The sequence below is a fragment of the Salvelinus namaycush genome, chromosome 30 (genome assembly GCF_016432855.1).
Source record: "Salvelinus namaycush isolate Seneca chromosome 30, SaNama_1.0, whole genome shotgun sequence".
NCBI classification, from domain to species: Eukaryota; Metazoa; Chordata; class Actinopteri; order Salmoniformes; family Salmonidae; genus Salvelinus; species Salvelinus namaycush.
The window spans coordinates 5,849,620-5,865,902 of NC_052336.1; the positions used below are offsets into that span (position 1 = coordinate 5,849,620).

At 43.6% G+C, this 16,283-nt stretch overlaps 1 protein-coding gene across 1 annotated transcript in view; it reads left to right on the plus strand.

The window, feature by feature from the left end:
* Nucleotides 1-16,283, plus strand: part of LOC120025379 (nuclear factor of activated T-cells, cytoplasmic 3-like) — an 81,591-nt gene that overhangs the window by 18,190 nt on the left and 47,118 nt on the right. Inside the window, exons 2-3 of the mRNA XM_038969926.1 lie at nt 3,280-4,456; nt 15,680-15,842. Coding sequence (XP_038825854.1) covers nt 3,280-4,456; nt 15,680-15,842 — 1,340 coding nt within the window. The remainder of the gene's footprint in view (nt 1-3,279; nt 4,457-15,679; nt 15,843-16,283) is intronic.

The window sequence follows — 16,283 nt, forward strand, 5'->3', positions numbered from 1 at the left end:
ATTTCAATGAGGGGGAGATGTACATTTACAACACAACAGGTGGCTCACACATACACACACACACACACACATACATACACACACGTACAACACAGTCAGCAGATAGTTTTTTCTCTCTTTCCAGCAGGCTCTTGGAAACAGAGAATATTCAATAGATCTTTAATAACTGAGGTGTATTTGTGGACCCGCTCTTGTTAATTAATATGCAATTGAAAATGCCTGCCTTGAAAGTAACCCCTTCTTAATATGTATGCATTTGGCAATGAATATTGGCTTCTTTGCACTTTAAATATCCAGGCAAATGTATTTTGAGTGCTTACTTCTGGCTAGTGTAAACTGAATCGTTTTCCACTTTCAATTTTTACCTCCCAATGGATTTCTTTAATGCAATGTGATTCACAAAGTATTGGCCTTTACAGGTTTGTCTAACTCAATTTCTACCATTGACAATTTATTGAATTGGCTACATTTATTGAATTGACTACATTTATTGAATTGCGTGGGAAACTACCAGGACTGTCCAATCCTGTGCCTTTTGAAGGGTGTTGTCACGATACCAGTATTTAGATTTTGATACCAATACCAGTTTACTATCACAATACTTGATACCATCTCAATACCAAAACGACACCAAGGGGAAAAAGAAGGCGTATTAGCCAAAGTCACAGAATGGCACTTGATGTTATTACATTTTTGAATGAATGCATTAATGAGTCAGTTATACAATCATACAATCAATTTGGCTTTGGTAAAAAAAATAACTAACTACATGACAACATAATGGTAATAATTTATTTGAATGGAAAATCTCTAGTCTATTGATAAACTGGGTAATCAAGATTTATCCTAGGCCTATTTACAATACAGGTGAAATCATATTCATTAGGATGTGTGCATGCCTTTAGTTATTGAGCTTGTTTTGACTGATTTCATGGAACTGCAGATACAAAAACAATCTGTTTCCCTTCCATTTGGGACTTATTTTTTTGTACTGATCAACAAAATGTGCATAGAAGAAGCAATCTCTTCTTTGATAAAAGTCTGTGCTGTCTCTTTAAGACCAATGACGTCATACACACACACACAGAGAGAGAGACAAATGCTCGAGCAAAAAATTATCTTGACTGGGAGAAACTGAGGCGGGGGAGATTAAGTGAATTAATAAAGTTTTTGCTGACAATAAGCTTTGAAATCAGCAATATTTTGCGTTATGGTTTGTATACTGCATGTAATCACAAACAAAGTACTAGGGTAGTGAATTGATGTTAGCTTCAGCTGTAAGCTAGCAAGGAAAGTTTGCCTACAAAGCTGGAAGTTAACGGTAACGTTATCTTCTTGCATTGTAAAGTGTTGTATTATGTAGCTCTTGGACATTGTTTAGCGAACAGTAATCAACATTTCTACATGCCGTTTAAGCGTGTTAACTTCTGTGCAGCCCAGACTCCCAGTGAGTTCCTCAGGACAGGCTAGTCTAGAGCTAGTCTAGTGCTAGTCTAGAGGCAGCGTACTCTTGTGCTATAAGGGGACTGCCCTGATAGACTTGATCCTCTCTCAATCAGTAGACGCCGTGAGAAACATTTGACAGAAGTACCAAAAGTAATACTAATTCTCGTACCAAATCGTTTTTCAGCTTGTAGTATCGGAAAAGTACAAACGTTTCACTATACCGTGCCACACTACTTTAATTTTTTTTAATTTTTTTAACTTGACTAGAAAGTAACGGAACAACACAAAGTAAATGTGTGTGTTTTTCCAGATGCTATGGAGAGCTAGGCCTACAGTGTATGACTATCCAGCCCGATAGCAGTGCTTTAGTTAGTGTATCCTCCCACATACTGTACGCCATGCCTTTGTTAGTGTGTTGTCTTGTCCTTCCTCTGAGGGCTCGGGGGGGAGGGTCGAGGCGGCACAGTGCAGCAGGCTGTTGACCCGCTCTGTTGTCCTCCTCCACACACACACACACACACACCACATACATTCCGTCAATCCCTCCGTCAGTCAGATGCTGTCTCCCTCTGTCGTCACAGGATACAGCAGTCTTGTGACACTGACAGGCAGGCAGGGCCAGTGCGAAGCAGCTATGAATAGACTGCTGTGAGGGAGTGAGTGAGTGAGTGTGGGAGAGAGAGAATTGAGTAGGCTGCTCCTCTCCTAAAATGTCCCTTTTTACAGTCTGAATCTGATATTTCCATTCATCTTTAGCTTTAGAAGACTGGTTTCCTAAATGTGTTGACGCACAGGATTTGTGTCTCTTCTCAAGGTCCTTTCAAAGTGTTTTGTTTTGAAGAACAAGCTTTTTTGCGGAAAGTGTTTTGTAATCGAACAATAATTTCAAACCCCCCATTGCCTATGACATGAACTGGTGGTGTAAATATCATGATTATGTGCACCTTTGGTTAGGTTATTTGTACTTAACATAGTTGTGCTGTGCTCTCCTGTAAAGTGATTTACACTACTGCTGCAACAGTAGTTCAAAGTGAACTGTATTTTCAAAAAGTTACATAGTTTCAATATTGCAAATTCTCTTCATCTTTGTACTAAGTCCTAATATTGAACAGAACTATCGAATAGAACGTGACATGGGGTCCAGGGGCGTGTAGTGACGCTGTCCTGTGTTCGTGTCCCAGTTAGGTCCAGCCAGTTTATCAATAACTACAAATAGAGTGGTGTTGGTGTACAATAGGTTGTTGTCTGTGAGCCACCTATCCTTTGTGTGTGTGTGCGTGCGTGCCTGTCTTTGTGCCTGTGTGTGGCCAGACCATCACTGAGGCAGGGCCGATGTGTATTATTAGAGTGCTGGTGCTGCCGTGATGACAGGAGAGAGCATGCACCGTTGTGTGAATTTGTTTCCTGAGGAGCGATGCTCATCGGTTATCCCTCTTGGAACCATGCCCGTTTTCTTTCTGCCCGTCTAAACACACACACACACACACACACACACACACACACACACACACACACACACACACACACACACACACACACACACACACACACACACACACACACACACACACACACACACACCTCTCTCCCTGACTAAAGGTGTTAGTCAGGGAGATAGTGGAGCTGTTTGCCTGGGTCTTTCCTTATCACTCCCCTGGCGGTGCAGTGGCTCAGATCTCACAGGAATAGGGGTAGGGTTCAGTTCAAAGGCATTGCCAGATCACAAGTATTAGCATCCTCCTCATATAATACAAATAGGTATTGTATGGCCCATAGAGCGGTTATTGTGATGGTGACTTATGGTTCTTTTTTTCTCCATCATTCCCTCTTCAGGTCTGGAGCCTGACGACAATACGTCGTTCTACATCCTCAATGTGGGCCAGCAGTCAGTGGTCAACAACCAGTCTATGGGCCAGTCACGCAATGGCAGCATGCAGTCTCACTCCCACTCCCAAGTCATCAGCTCCTCCCCCCATCAGCGCCTGCAGTCCCACAAGGTGTACGACCCCAACTATGAGGTCCAGGACAATGTCAATAAAAACAAATCCAGCCCTGCAGGTGGGGGTGGGGGGCCTCCCAAAGCCTTTGAGTGTCCTAGCATCCAGATCACGTCTATCTCCCCCAGCTGTCAGCAGGAGATGGACGCTAACGAGGACAATCTTAGAGGTAATGATGGGGACTACCACCATGGGGACCGGCCCCTGTCCAGGGACCACCTGTACCTGCCCTTAGACCACTCATACCGGGACTCAACTCTCAGCCCGTCCCCCTGCAGCTCCCTGTCCTCCAGGAGCTTGTTCTCAGACGCCTCGTCCTGCGAGTCCTTCTCCCACGTGTACGATGACGTGGACTCTGAGCTGAACGAAGCGGCCGCAAGGTTTACCCTGGGGTCTCCCCGCACCTCCCCTGGCTGCTCCCCTCACCCTGGGGTCCTGGAGGAGGGTCTGTGGGCTGGGCATCAGCACCACCACCCTGCCTTTCACCACTCCCACTCCTCCCACTCCCTGTCCCCCCGAGTCTCCCCCTGCCACTCCCCACGCACCTCCGTCACCGACGAGAACTGGCTGAGCCCCCGGCCGCCGTCCCGCCCCTCCTCACGCCCCACCTCACCTTGCGGGAAGAGACGCCACTCCAGCGCAGACATCTGCTACCCGGTGGGCTCCGTGTCCCCACACCACTCCCCGATCCCCACCCCCGAGCCGTCCCCAAGGGGCAGCGTGACAGAGGACACCTGGATAGGAAGCCCCTCCATGGGCATGTTTCAGTGCTGCCCTTCCGAGGCAGACATCCCCTCCAAGACTAGGAAGACTTCCCAGGACCGGACATGCTCCATGGGGGGGAAGGGGGACCTGGGCCTGGACGACTCTGGGAACGGGTCCCCCCTCATGGACTCTCCCTCGGAAGACACCTTGCACTCCCTGAAGAAGGACGGGCCAGGGGAACAGTTTCTCTCAGTACCCTCACATTTCACATGGAACAAACCCAAACCAGGACACACACCCATCTTCAGGTATGTCACTTCCTGTACCTGCCCTCTCAATCACAGATAGAGTTGGAAAATTCCACAAACTTTCCCAGAAATGTTGGTTGGAGGATTCCCAGAATCAGGAGGGAATAAGCAGGAAGGGAATCCTCCAACCAGGATATCTGAATAACCAAGGGAGATATTTTGCAACACTAATCACAACTCATCTTTAGCTTTAGTCAGCATTTAGAAAGAATACACACTCATCAGTCATTAGTGTTACTAGGTCAAGGTAGAGTACATGAAAGGTACAGATAGGAACCTTTATGGGACCTTTATAGGATTAGTGATAAATGAACAAAATGTTCAGTAGCCTGTTTGATCCCGATAAGAGCATTAAGACACTGTTCGTTCTAGTATTTTATGAAGGAAGATTCTTACATTTAATCAAGTTTAATAGCAATAGATTACAGTTCACTCCTGGTTATGCAATGTCTTGGACAGTTGGGCAAGCATTCCTCAAATTTGAGCTTGCAGTCGGATATCCAGAGCTCCGGAGTTACAATTATGTAGCCTAATTGAATTGGAACAGGGGAACTACCCTGCACTTAGTCTGCACCTATCAGGGGTGCACTAGTATAATATTCTGTAGGTTATACCGGTATAACTGTGTCTGTAGGTTTGACTCCAATGCGCTCAAATTTAGGTCACTTCTTTAGACCCACATGGGCTGAAACATTTAATGAGCCACAGAGACATGATGGCGCTGTCTGAAGTAGCACAACAGTGTAACATAAGGTTGTTGGTGCCTCTCTCTCTCTCTCTCTCTCTCTCTCTCTCTCTCTCTCTCTCTCTCTCTCTCTCTCTCTCTCTCTCTCTCTCACACTTTTCTTTGATAAAGGTCTGTGCTGTCTCTTTAAGACCCATGACGTCATTCTCACACACACACACACACACACACACACACACACACACACACACACACACACACACACACACACACACACACACACACACACACACACACACACACACACACACACACACACACACACACACACACTCTTACTTACTTACTTTTTATCTGGAAATCGGCGTAACCAGAAGCTCTTGATCGTCGTGACGCACTGACTTCTATCAGAAAGAGCGGGTTAAAGTTTCCCTTCTCTGCTCTCCCAATGTGTGCAGCAGATGAAGTCTCAGCCTTGTTTGTCTGCTCTGGCCCCTAGCGCTATAAATCAGCACAGGTCACATATGGCTGAGGGGCCACACCACCACCATCTAACCCAGCCTTCCTGAAACACTACAGTCTGGCTGCCCATTCACAGACACCTTCCAGAAAGGGGTCAACACTGTACCTTGTTATAGTGGTCTAATGCCCTGCTACAAGAGTACATTCATATCTAGGATAAACCACTATTTATAAAATTATTAGGTCTTTAGGACTAGAGTAGGCTTCCACTGTTGGATGTAGTGAGTGCTGTGACTGTGGGGTGATCTCTCCTGTCTGCTGTAGAAGGTTCTGGAAGTGTCTCCGCTAGGGTTGTCACCATGATACCAGTATCGCGATACTCAGAAGTATCGTGGCAAGAAAACCAAAAATGAAGCTGACATAATTTCTTATGACATAACAGTCCTATAGTAGAAAATAAAACCTTTTTGTAAACAACCATATTTTTTTTACCAAGGAAAATGTGGTATCGTAGTATCGCCACACTGGTATTGTGACAACCCTAGTCTCCAGTCAGAGAAGCTGTGTCTGGGAGGTGTTCTGCTGAACAGATGGTCCTGGCGTCTGTCTGCTGGGTGGCTGTCAGTGTTCAGTGGAGGAAACAGAGGCATGGCATGGGGCGGGGGCTCCGAGTCTGAGCCTCAGACAGACTGGGGGTGGAGGAAACAGAGGCATGGCATGGGGCGGGGGGCTCAGACCTAACCATAGACATACATATTCACATACCGGTATTCAGGTTGATATGACATTTAGTGGGGCTAAGAAAGGCTTTATGGCTCAGCACACGCATACTCAGGCTGACTGGATCTCGTTCAGGCAAATTAGAAATAATTGCACTCAGGCTATCCGGATGGCCAAAGTTAGTTACTTTAAGGAGCAGTTCTCTCGGTTAAAGACTTGGAGAATAAACCCTCCTCACAGCTGCCCATGTCCCTTAATGTTGATGATGTGGTTGTTACAGACAAGGCGCACATGGCTGAGCTCTTTAATCACCACTTAAGTCAGGATTCCTATTTGACTCAGCCATGCCTCCTTGCCCATCCAACATTTCCTCATCTCCCACCCCTTCTAATGCGACTAGCCCCGATGCTCCTCCCTCTTTCCCCTGCCCCGCTACAAAGTTTCTCCCTGCAGGCGGACACGGAGTCTGAGGTGCTATAGGAGCTCCTTAAACTGGACCCCAAAAAACCATCTGGGTCCGATGGTTTAGACCCTTTCTTCTTTAACCTGTCTGGCTCTGGCGTTCCGCTAGCGGAACTCCTCCCACATTCCACTGAAAAGGCAGAGCGCGAAATTCAAAATATATTTTTTTAGAAATATTTAACTTTCACACATTAACAAGTCCAATACAGCAAATGAAAGATACACATCTTGTGAATCCAGTCAACATGTCCGATTTTTAAAATGTTTTACAGCGAAAACACCACATATATTTATGTTAGCTCACCACCAAATACAAAAAAGGACAGACATTTTTCACAGCACAGGTAGCATGCACAAAGCCAACCTAACTAACCAAGAACCAACCAAACTAACCAAGAAACAACTTCATCAGATGACAGTCTTATAACATGTTATACAATAAATCTATGTTTTGTTCGAAAAATTTGCATATTTGAGGTATAAATCAGTTTTACATTGCAGCTACCATCACAGCTACCGTCAGAAATAGAACCGAAGCAGCCAGAGTAATTACAGACACCAACGTCAAATACCTAAATACTCATCATAAAACATTTCTGAAAAATCGATGGTGTACAGCAGATTAAAGACAAACATCTTGTGAATCCAGCCAATATTTCCGATTTTTTTAAGTGTTTTACAGCGAAAACACAATATAGCATTATATTAGCTTACTACAATAGCCTACCACACTACCGCATTCATTCATCAAGGCACGTTAGCGATAGCAATAGGCACGTTAGCGATAGGGAATAAACCAGCAAAAGATATTAATTTTCACTAACCTTCATAAACCTTCATCAGATGACAGTCCTATAACATCAGGTTATACATACACTTATGTTTTGTTCGAAAATGTGCATATTTAGAGCTGAAATCAGTGGTTATACATTGTGCTAACGTAGCATCTTTTTCCCAGAATGTGCGGATATTTTTATGACACTCCAACTATTCTGACCAAATAACTATTCATAAACGTTACTAGAAAATACATGTTGTATAGGAAATGATAGATACACTAGTTCTTAATGCAATCGCCGTGTTAGAATTCTAAAAATAACTTCATTACGACATCCAGCTTAGGTATAGCGAGAGAGTGCCCAAACTCTGGGCGCAAACGACTATTTCACATGTTCGACAGATATATGAAATAGCATCATAAAATGGGTCCTACTTTTGATGATCTTTCATCAGAATGTTGTACAAGGGGTCCTTTGTCGGGAACAATCGTTGTTTGGATTTAGAATGTCCTCTTCTCCAGTCAATTAGCACGGAAAGCTAGCAAAGTGGCGCTAAGCTCTCCTTCCTGAACAAAGGCACACAACGCAACACGCCTAACGTCCCGAATAAATTTCAATAATATAATAAAACTATATTGAAAAAACATACTTTACGATGATATTGTCACATGTATCAAATAAAATCAAAGCCGGAGATATTAGTCGTCCATAACGACAGCTTATCAGAAGGCAAATCCAGGTCCCTTCTCGCGCTCTCCAGAAAACAGGAAACTGGTGACACGTCATGCCAAGAGCTATTATTTGACCCCAGATCAAGTTACACACTCAATTTCTTCTCTCACTGCTTGTCGACATCTAGTGGAAGACGTATGAAGTGCATGTATTCTAATAAATATTAAGGACATTAATAGGCAGGCCCTAGAACAGTGCATCGATTTCAGATTTTCCACTTCCTGTCAGGAAGTTTGCTGCAAAAGGAGTTCTGTTTTACTCACAGATATAATTCAAACGGTTTTAGAAACTAGAGAGTGTTTTCTATCCAATAGTAATAATAATATGCATATTGTACGAGCAAGAATTGAGTACGAGGCCGTTTAAATTGGGCACGATTTTCCCCCAAAGTGAAAACAGCGCCCTCTGTCCTCAATTAAGGTTGCTGCCCCTATCATCACCAAGCCTATCTCTGACCTTTTTAACATGTCTCTCCTTTCTGGGGAGGTTCTCATTGCTTGGAAGGCAGCCACGGTGTGTCCTTTATTTAAAGCGGGAAATCAAGCTGATCCTAACTGTTATAGGCCAATTTCTATTTTGCCCTGTTTATCAAAAGTGTTGGAAAAACCTGTCAATAATCAACTGACTGGCTTTCTTGATGTCTATAGTATTCTCTCTGGTATGCAATCTGGTTTCCGCTCAGGTTATGGATGTGTCACTGCAACCTTAAAGGTCCTCAATGATGTCACCATTGCCTTTGATTCTAAGCAATGCTGTGCTGCTATTTTTATTGTCTTGGCCAAAGCTTTTGATACTGTAGACCATTCCATTCTTGTGGGCCGGCTAAGGAGTATTGGTGTCCCTGAGGGGTCTTTGTCCTGGTTTGCTAACCAGCTCTCTCAAAGAGTGCAGTATATAAAGTCAGAAAATATGCTGTCTCAGCCACTGTCTGTCACTAAGAGAGTACCTCAAGGCTCAATCCTAGGCCCCACACTCTTCTCAATTTACATCAACAACACAGCTCAGGCAGTAGGAAGCTCTCTCATCCATTTATATGCAGATGATAGTCTTATACTCAGCTGGCCCCTCCCTGGATTTTGTGTTAAACTCTACTACAACAAAGCTTTCTTAGTGTCCAACAAGCTTTCTTTGCCCTTAACCTTGTTCTGAACGTCTCCAAAACAAAGGTCATGTGGTTTGGTAAGAAGAATGCCCCTCTCCCCACCGGTGTGATTACTACCTCTGGGGGTTTAGAGCTTGAGGTAGTCACCTCATACAAGTACTTGGGAGTATGGCTAGACAGTATACTGTCCTTCTCTCAGCACATATCAAAGCTGCAGGTTAAGGTTCAATCTAGACTTGGTTTCCTCTATCGTAATCGCTCCTCTTTCACCCCAGCTGCCAAACTAACCCTGATTCAGGTGACCATCCTACCCATGCTAGATTACGGAGATGTATTTTATAGATAGGCAGGTAAGGGTGCTCTCGAGCCGGCTAGATGTTCTTTACTATTCGGCCATCTGATTTGCCACCAATGCTCCTTATAGGACACATCACTGCACTCTATACATCTCTGTAAACTGTTCATCTCTGTATACCCGTCGCAAGACCCACTGGTTGATGATGATTATGTATAAAACCCTCTTTGGCCTCACTACCCCCTATCTGAGAGATCTACTGCAGCCCTCATCCTCCACATAAAACACCCGTTCTGCCAGTCACATTCTGTTAAAGGTTCCCAAAGCACACACATCCCTTGGTCGCTCCTCTTTTCAGTTCGCTGCAGCTAGTGACTGGAACGATCTGCAAAAAACACTCAAACTGGACAGTTTTATCTCCATCTCTTACTGACAGTTGTGGCTGCTTCGCGTGATGTATTGTTGTTTCTACCCTCTTGCCCTTAGTGCTGTTGTCTGTGCCCAATAATGTTTGTACCATGTTTTGTGCTGCTGCCATGTTGTGTTGCTACCATGTTGTTGTCATGTTGTGTTGCTACCATGCTGTGTTGTCATGTGTTGCTGCCATGCTATGTTGTTGTCTTAGGTCTCTCTTATGTAGTGTTGTCTCTCTTGTCGTGATGTGTGTGTTGTCCTATATTTTTATTTAATTTTGTCTTTTTCTTTTTTTGTTATTTATTTTTTATCTTAATACCAGCCCCCGTCCCCGCAAGAGGCCTTTTGCCTTTTGGTAGGCCGTCATTGTAAATAAGAGTTTGTTCTTAACTGACTTTCCTAGTTAAATAAAAGTTAAGTAAAGAATGAGAGATGTACAGGGGAGCGGCTGTAGGCCGCAGGTGGTGACTGGTAGCACCAGACTGGGAGCCCCAGAGCCCCGCCGTACGGAGCAGCATACCCTAGAAAGGTTACGCTAATCCAGGTTACGCTAACCTCTGCTCCAACCCGCTCCCTCCGCCCGCCACAACGCTCAGGTTTCCTAGCTACCAAACCCCTCTTGTGTTACTGTGGCCGCTGGCCAGGGAAAACATACATTTCTGGTGTTATGTCGGTGGCATTGGAGGATACGAGACAAGCCACTGTTACACCCACCTTTGTTTTTAGGCCTTAAACCTTTAGAGACGGTTTCCCAGACCTAGATTAAGATTACTTCTGGACTACAAAGCATGCTCATTGGAGAATCCTTCAATGAATTCAAAGGGCTTCAAATGGCTTCGAAGTCCAGGAATAGACTTGATCTGGGTCTGAGAAGCCTACCTTTTTTATTTAGAATAGTTGTGACTCGTGCAGTACATCTTTATAGCATGCAATGTGATCATATTCATGGGGGCTTTCCTCTGCCATGTGCTGTGGGGGAATCTAGGCTACCAGGACAGGCTGTCCTATAGCCTACTTTGATTCAAAATCGCATGGGAACAGATGCCAGTGGTACGATACCACAATGTTAGAGACACGTGCTTCTATTTTTATTCAAATATCATTCTTTCCTCTGGACATCAGTTTATTCAGTGAACCGGCTCCAAAGAAAGCCAGCCACCACATTTCTCCCATTTAGCCTGACTGATGGTGTCCGGAATCAGCCAGCTGCCCAGCTTCTGATAGAGGCATGGAGTATTGGGAAAAACTGACTGACTCATGTTTTGCTACTCTGTTGAGTTCTTTTTGAGTTCCCTGGCCTTTAGCAAGTTAACATTGATTTTATTTGGTGTCTGTGGTCTGCATGCTGTGTGAGGGCTGAGTGGAGGGCATTTCTGTGTGGCATGTTTGTCTGGCATAGCATGGCCTGTTGAAAGCACAATTTTAGTTTTGCCACGACCTGACAATGGGCACATAAAGAAACAATAGACAATGGTTAGTGACTTTCTTTGACTAGCGGAGAAGGTTAGGCTAGCCTTTGTGGTTAGGCTAGTTACTGTAGAGAGAGGCATACTGTGGTGTACATTAGAGGTCGACCGATTATGATTTTTCAAAACCGATACCGATTATTGGAGGACCAAAAAAAACGATACCGATTAATCGGCCGATTTTAAAAAATAATAATAATAATAATAATTGTATTTGTGATAATGACAATTACAACAATACTGAATGAACACTTATTTTAACTTCATATAATACATCAATAAAATCAATTTAGCCTCAAATAAAAAATGTAACCTGTTCCATTTGGTTTAAATAATGCAAAAACAAAGTGTTGGAGAAGAAAGTAAAAGTGCAATATGTGCCATGTAAGAAAGCTAACGTTTAAGTTCCTTGCTCAGAACATGAGAACATATGAAAGCTGGTGGTTCCTTTTAACATGAGTCTTCAATATTCCCAGGTAAGAAGTTTTAGGTTGTAGTTATTATAGGAATTATAGTACTATTTCTCTCTATACCATTTGTATTTCATTAACCTTTGACTATTGGATGTTCTTATAGGCACTTTAGTATTGCCAGTGTAACAGTATAGCTTCCGTCCCTCTCCTCGCTCCTACCTGGGCTCGAACCAGGAACACAACGACAACAGCCACCCTCGAAGCAGCGTTACACTTCGCTCCACAAAAGCCGCGGCCCTTGCAGAGCAAGGGGAACAACCACTCCAAGTCACAGAGCGAGTGACGTTTGAAACGCTATTAGCGCGCACCCCGCTAACTAGCTAGCCATTTCACATCGGTTACACCAGCCTCATCTGAGGAGTTGATAGGCTTGAAGTCATAAACAGCAGAGCTGCTGGCAAAACGCACGAAAGTGCTGTTTGAATGAATGCTTACGAGCCTGCTGGTGCCTACCATCGCTCAGTCAGACTGCTCTATCAAATCATAGACTTAATTATAACATAATAACACACAGAAATACGAGCCTTAGGTCATTAATATGGTCGAATCCGGAAACTATCATCTCGAAAACAAGACGTTTATTCTTTCAGTGAAATACGGAACCGTTCCGTATTTTATCTAACGGGTGGCATTCCTAAGTCTAAATATTCCTGTTACATTGCACAACCTTCAATGTTATGTCATAATTACGTAAAATTCTGGCAAATTAGGCGGCCCAAACTGTTGCATATACACTGACTCTGCATGCAATGAACGCAAGAGAAGTGACACAATTTCACCTGGTTAATATTGCCTGCTAACCTGGATTTCTTTTAGCTAAATATGCAGGTTTAAAAATATATACTTCTGTGTATTGATTTTAAGAAAGGCATTGATGTTTATGGTTAGGTACACATTGGAGCAACGATACGCACTGCATCCATTATATGCAACGCAGGACACGCTAGATAAACTAGTAATATCATCAACCATGTGTAGTTAACTAGTGATTATGATTGATTGATTGATTGTTTTTTATAAGATAAGTTTAATGCTAGCTAGCAACTTACCATGGCTTACTGCATTCACGTAACAGGCAGGCTCCTCGTGGAGTGCAATGTAATCAGGGGGTTAGAGCGTTGGACTAGTTAACTGTAAGGTTGCAAGATTGAACCCTCCGAGCTGACAAGGTAAAAATCTGTCGTTCTGCCCCTGAACGAGGCAGTTAACCCACCATTCCTAGGCCGTCATTGAAAATAAGAATGTGTTCTTAACTGACTTGCCTAGATAAATAAAGGTAAAATAAAGGTGTAAAAAAAACGTGTGTGTGTGGTCTATGATTAATTAGGGCCGATTTCAAGTTTTCATAACAATCGGAAATCGGTATGAAAACTTGAAATCGGCCCAATTTAATCGGCTATTCTTACTCATAGACCATGGACTCACACACGTTTAATTTCTCCCCATTTGTACTGCACAGTGCTGTGTTAGAGCAAACTGTGTCTCCCTGTAACTGTTAACAGACCAGGAACACCTGTATCTTGCTGTATGGAACACATACTGAGAGCTCCTGAACTGGCTCAATGTAGCCAAGTCTTTATAACTGGCTCAATGTAGCCAAGTCTTTATAACTGGCTCAATGTAGCCACGTCTTTATAACTGGCTCAATGTAGCCACGTCTTTATAACTGGCTCAATGTAGCCCCGTCTTTATAACTGGCTCAATGTAGCCAAGTCTTTATAACTGGCTCAATGTAGCCCCGTCTTTATAACTGGCTCAATGTAGCCAAGTCTTTATAACTGGCTCAATGTAGCCAAGTCTTTATAACTGGCTCAATGTAGCCAAGTCTTTATAACTGGCTCAATGTAGCCAAGTCTTTATAACTGGCTCAATGTAGCCAAGTCTTTATAACTGGCTCAATGTAGCCAAGTCTTTATAACTGGCTCAATGTAGCCAAGTCTTTATAACTGGCTCAATGTAGCCAAGTCTTTATAACTGGCTCAATGTAGCCAAGTCTTTATAACTGGCTCAATGTAGCCAAGTCTTTATAACTGGCTCAATGTAGCCAAGTCTTTATAACTGGCTCAATGTAGCCACGTCTTTATAACTGGCTCAATGTAGCCACGTCTTTATAACTGGCTCAATGTAGCCACGTCTTTATAACTGGCTCAATGTAGCCAAGTCTTTATAACTGGCTCAATGTAGCCAAGTCTTTATAACTGGCTCAATGTAGCCACGTCTTTATAACTGGCTCAATGTAGCCAAGTCTTTATAACTGGCTCAATGTAGCCAAGTCTTTATAACTGGCTCAATGTAGCCACGTCTTTATAACTGGCTCAATGTAGCCAAGTCTTTATAACTGGCTCAATGTAGCCAAGTCTTTATAACTGGCTCAATGTAGCCACGTCTTTATAACTGGCTCAATGTAGCCAAGTCTTTATAACTGGCTCAATGTAGCCAAGTCTTTTTTATGAAGATTCAGTGTGTAGGCTAGTAGATTATGAATTACTAACATCCTAAATAGTTTTGACAATCATTTGCCTAAATAGGTTTTTAGAACATTATTTCTCTGTAGGTTCTAGATCAATAGAGCCATAGACCAGCCAAGCTACCCAGAGACCCACTGAGAGAGACAGTTTGTCTGTGTAGATGGGCACAGATGGAGTGTTTATTTTTGAGTGCAGCTGTTCAAATATGATTGTGCCCTACATAGATAAAAACATACAGAGGGAAAACCCCCATCAGCCTGCAGCCTCTCCTGTGACACAGCCTCATCCATACTACAGTGCTGAACAACACAACCATACTCTCCATCCATCTATATACCGTTTATAGTGTAAAACCCCTTCATGATTCACTGCTAGTTACAGTCCCTGCATGACCTATTACAAGTGTGATTATTCCAGTATGGTTAGCCTGATGTTGGTGGGAATTCCTATGATTCACTGTCTGACTGATGGGGTTGAACACAGCCTACAGCCCCATTTAGACACTGTACTCTGTGTGTCACTCAGACCTAGTGTAGGCCTAGTGTGATCCTCCACAATGTTTCCAGAGGTCATGATTCAGCACAGCCTGTTGTGCTCTCACTTCTTTATATTACCATACATAATGTGTCATTGCATTGGTTCTTCTATGTACTTATTCTCTTTGATTAAGGGCAGTCAAACCTACATTCCAGTAGCATATTTATGTTAAAAGCACAACTTCTTTTCCCTGACCAAATACAATAGCGATAGTTGAGTGGTTATCTATACTAAAATTGACTCATCTTACAAGTAAATGCTCTTAGTTCTCAGAATAGGACATGTGGGTGTGCTGGCCTGGCAGTAGTTTGTAAACAGAGCTACTGTACTGTGCTGCCAAGGCAGGTTTGAATGAATCCAGCCGGCTTAACTAGCTCTAACCTGACCCTGCTAGCTAATATGTTAGACCTACATCTCTGATTATAGAGCCTTTTTGTTATCCATAGGATGATTATGTAGTCACAGCGGCTAACAGGTAATGTCTTCCCCAAAGACAAGAAATGCTAGGTGATATAGGCTATATCTATTTGTTATCCATAGATCACCTAGGTAATGCCTAGGTGATCTGTATCTTGTTGTTATCCAAACCATCAGTACCCTTATTGTCTATGTATCGGTCTGTCCCCAGGACCTCCTCCCTGCCCCCCCTGGACTGCCCCCTGCCCCACCTGTTTGGCCAGTACGAGCTGAAGGTTGAGGTGCACCCCAAGGCCCACCACCGAGCGCACTACGAGACGGAGGGAAGCAGAGGGGCGATTAAAGCTGCATCAGGTGGTCATCCTGTTGTCAAGGTAAGACCATATAGCTTATTGTAGTCTTTCCCCTAGATTGTTTTCCAGACAGGGCTCAAAGGCCCCTGGCATCAACATTGTTAAAGCGGGTGGACCTTCCTCACTAATTCACTGGCCTAGTACATGGTCAGTGAATAACCCATAGAAATCAGAATAACCAAAACATTCAGTTATTACCAGCTGGTGTAACCAACCTTACCTAATAACTGGCAAAACACAGGTCAAATGGCTCTTTAGGTCTTAGTATACAGTAGGTCATGGCCAGTTTGTTGTGCCCGTCTGATAGCATGATGCCTGACTGCCATGCAGTGTGTTACATAAGGTAAGCCTAGAGGCGAAAGAAACGCACACCTATTTAGGCGAGGTGCTGGCTAGCGGAGTAGAACACATGAAAAATGAAAGGAGAGCCGCACACTCTAGGAGCTCAGATGCAATGATGTA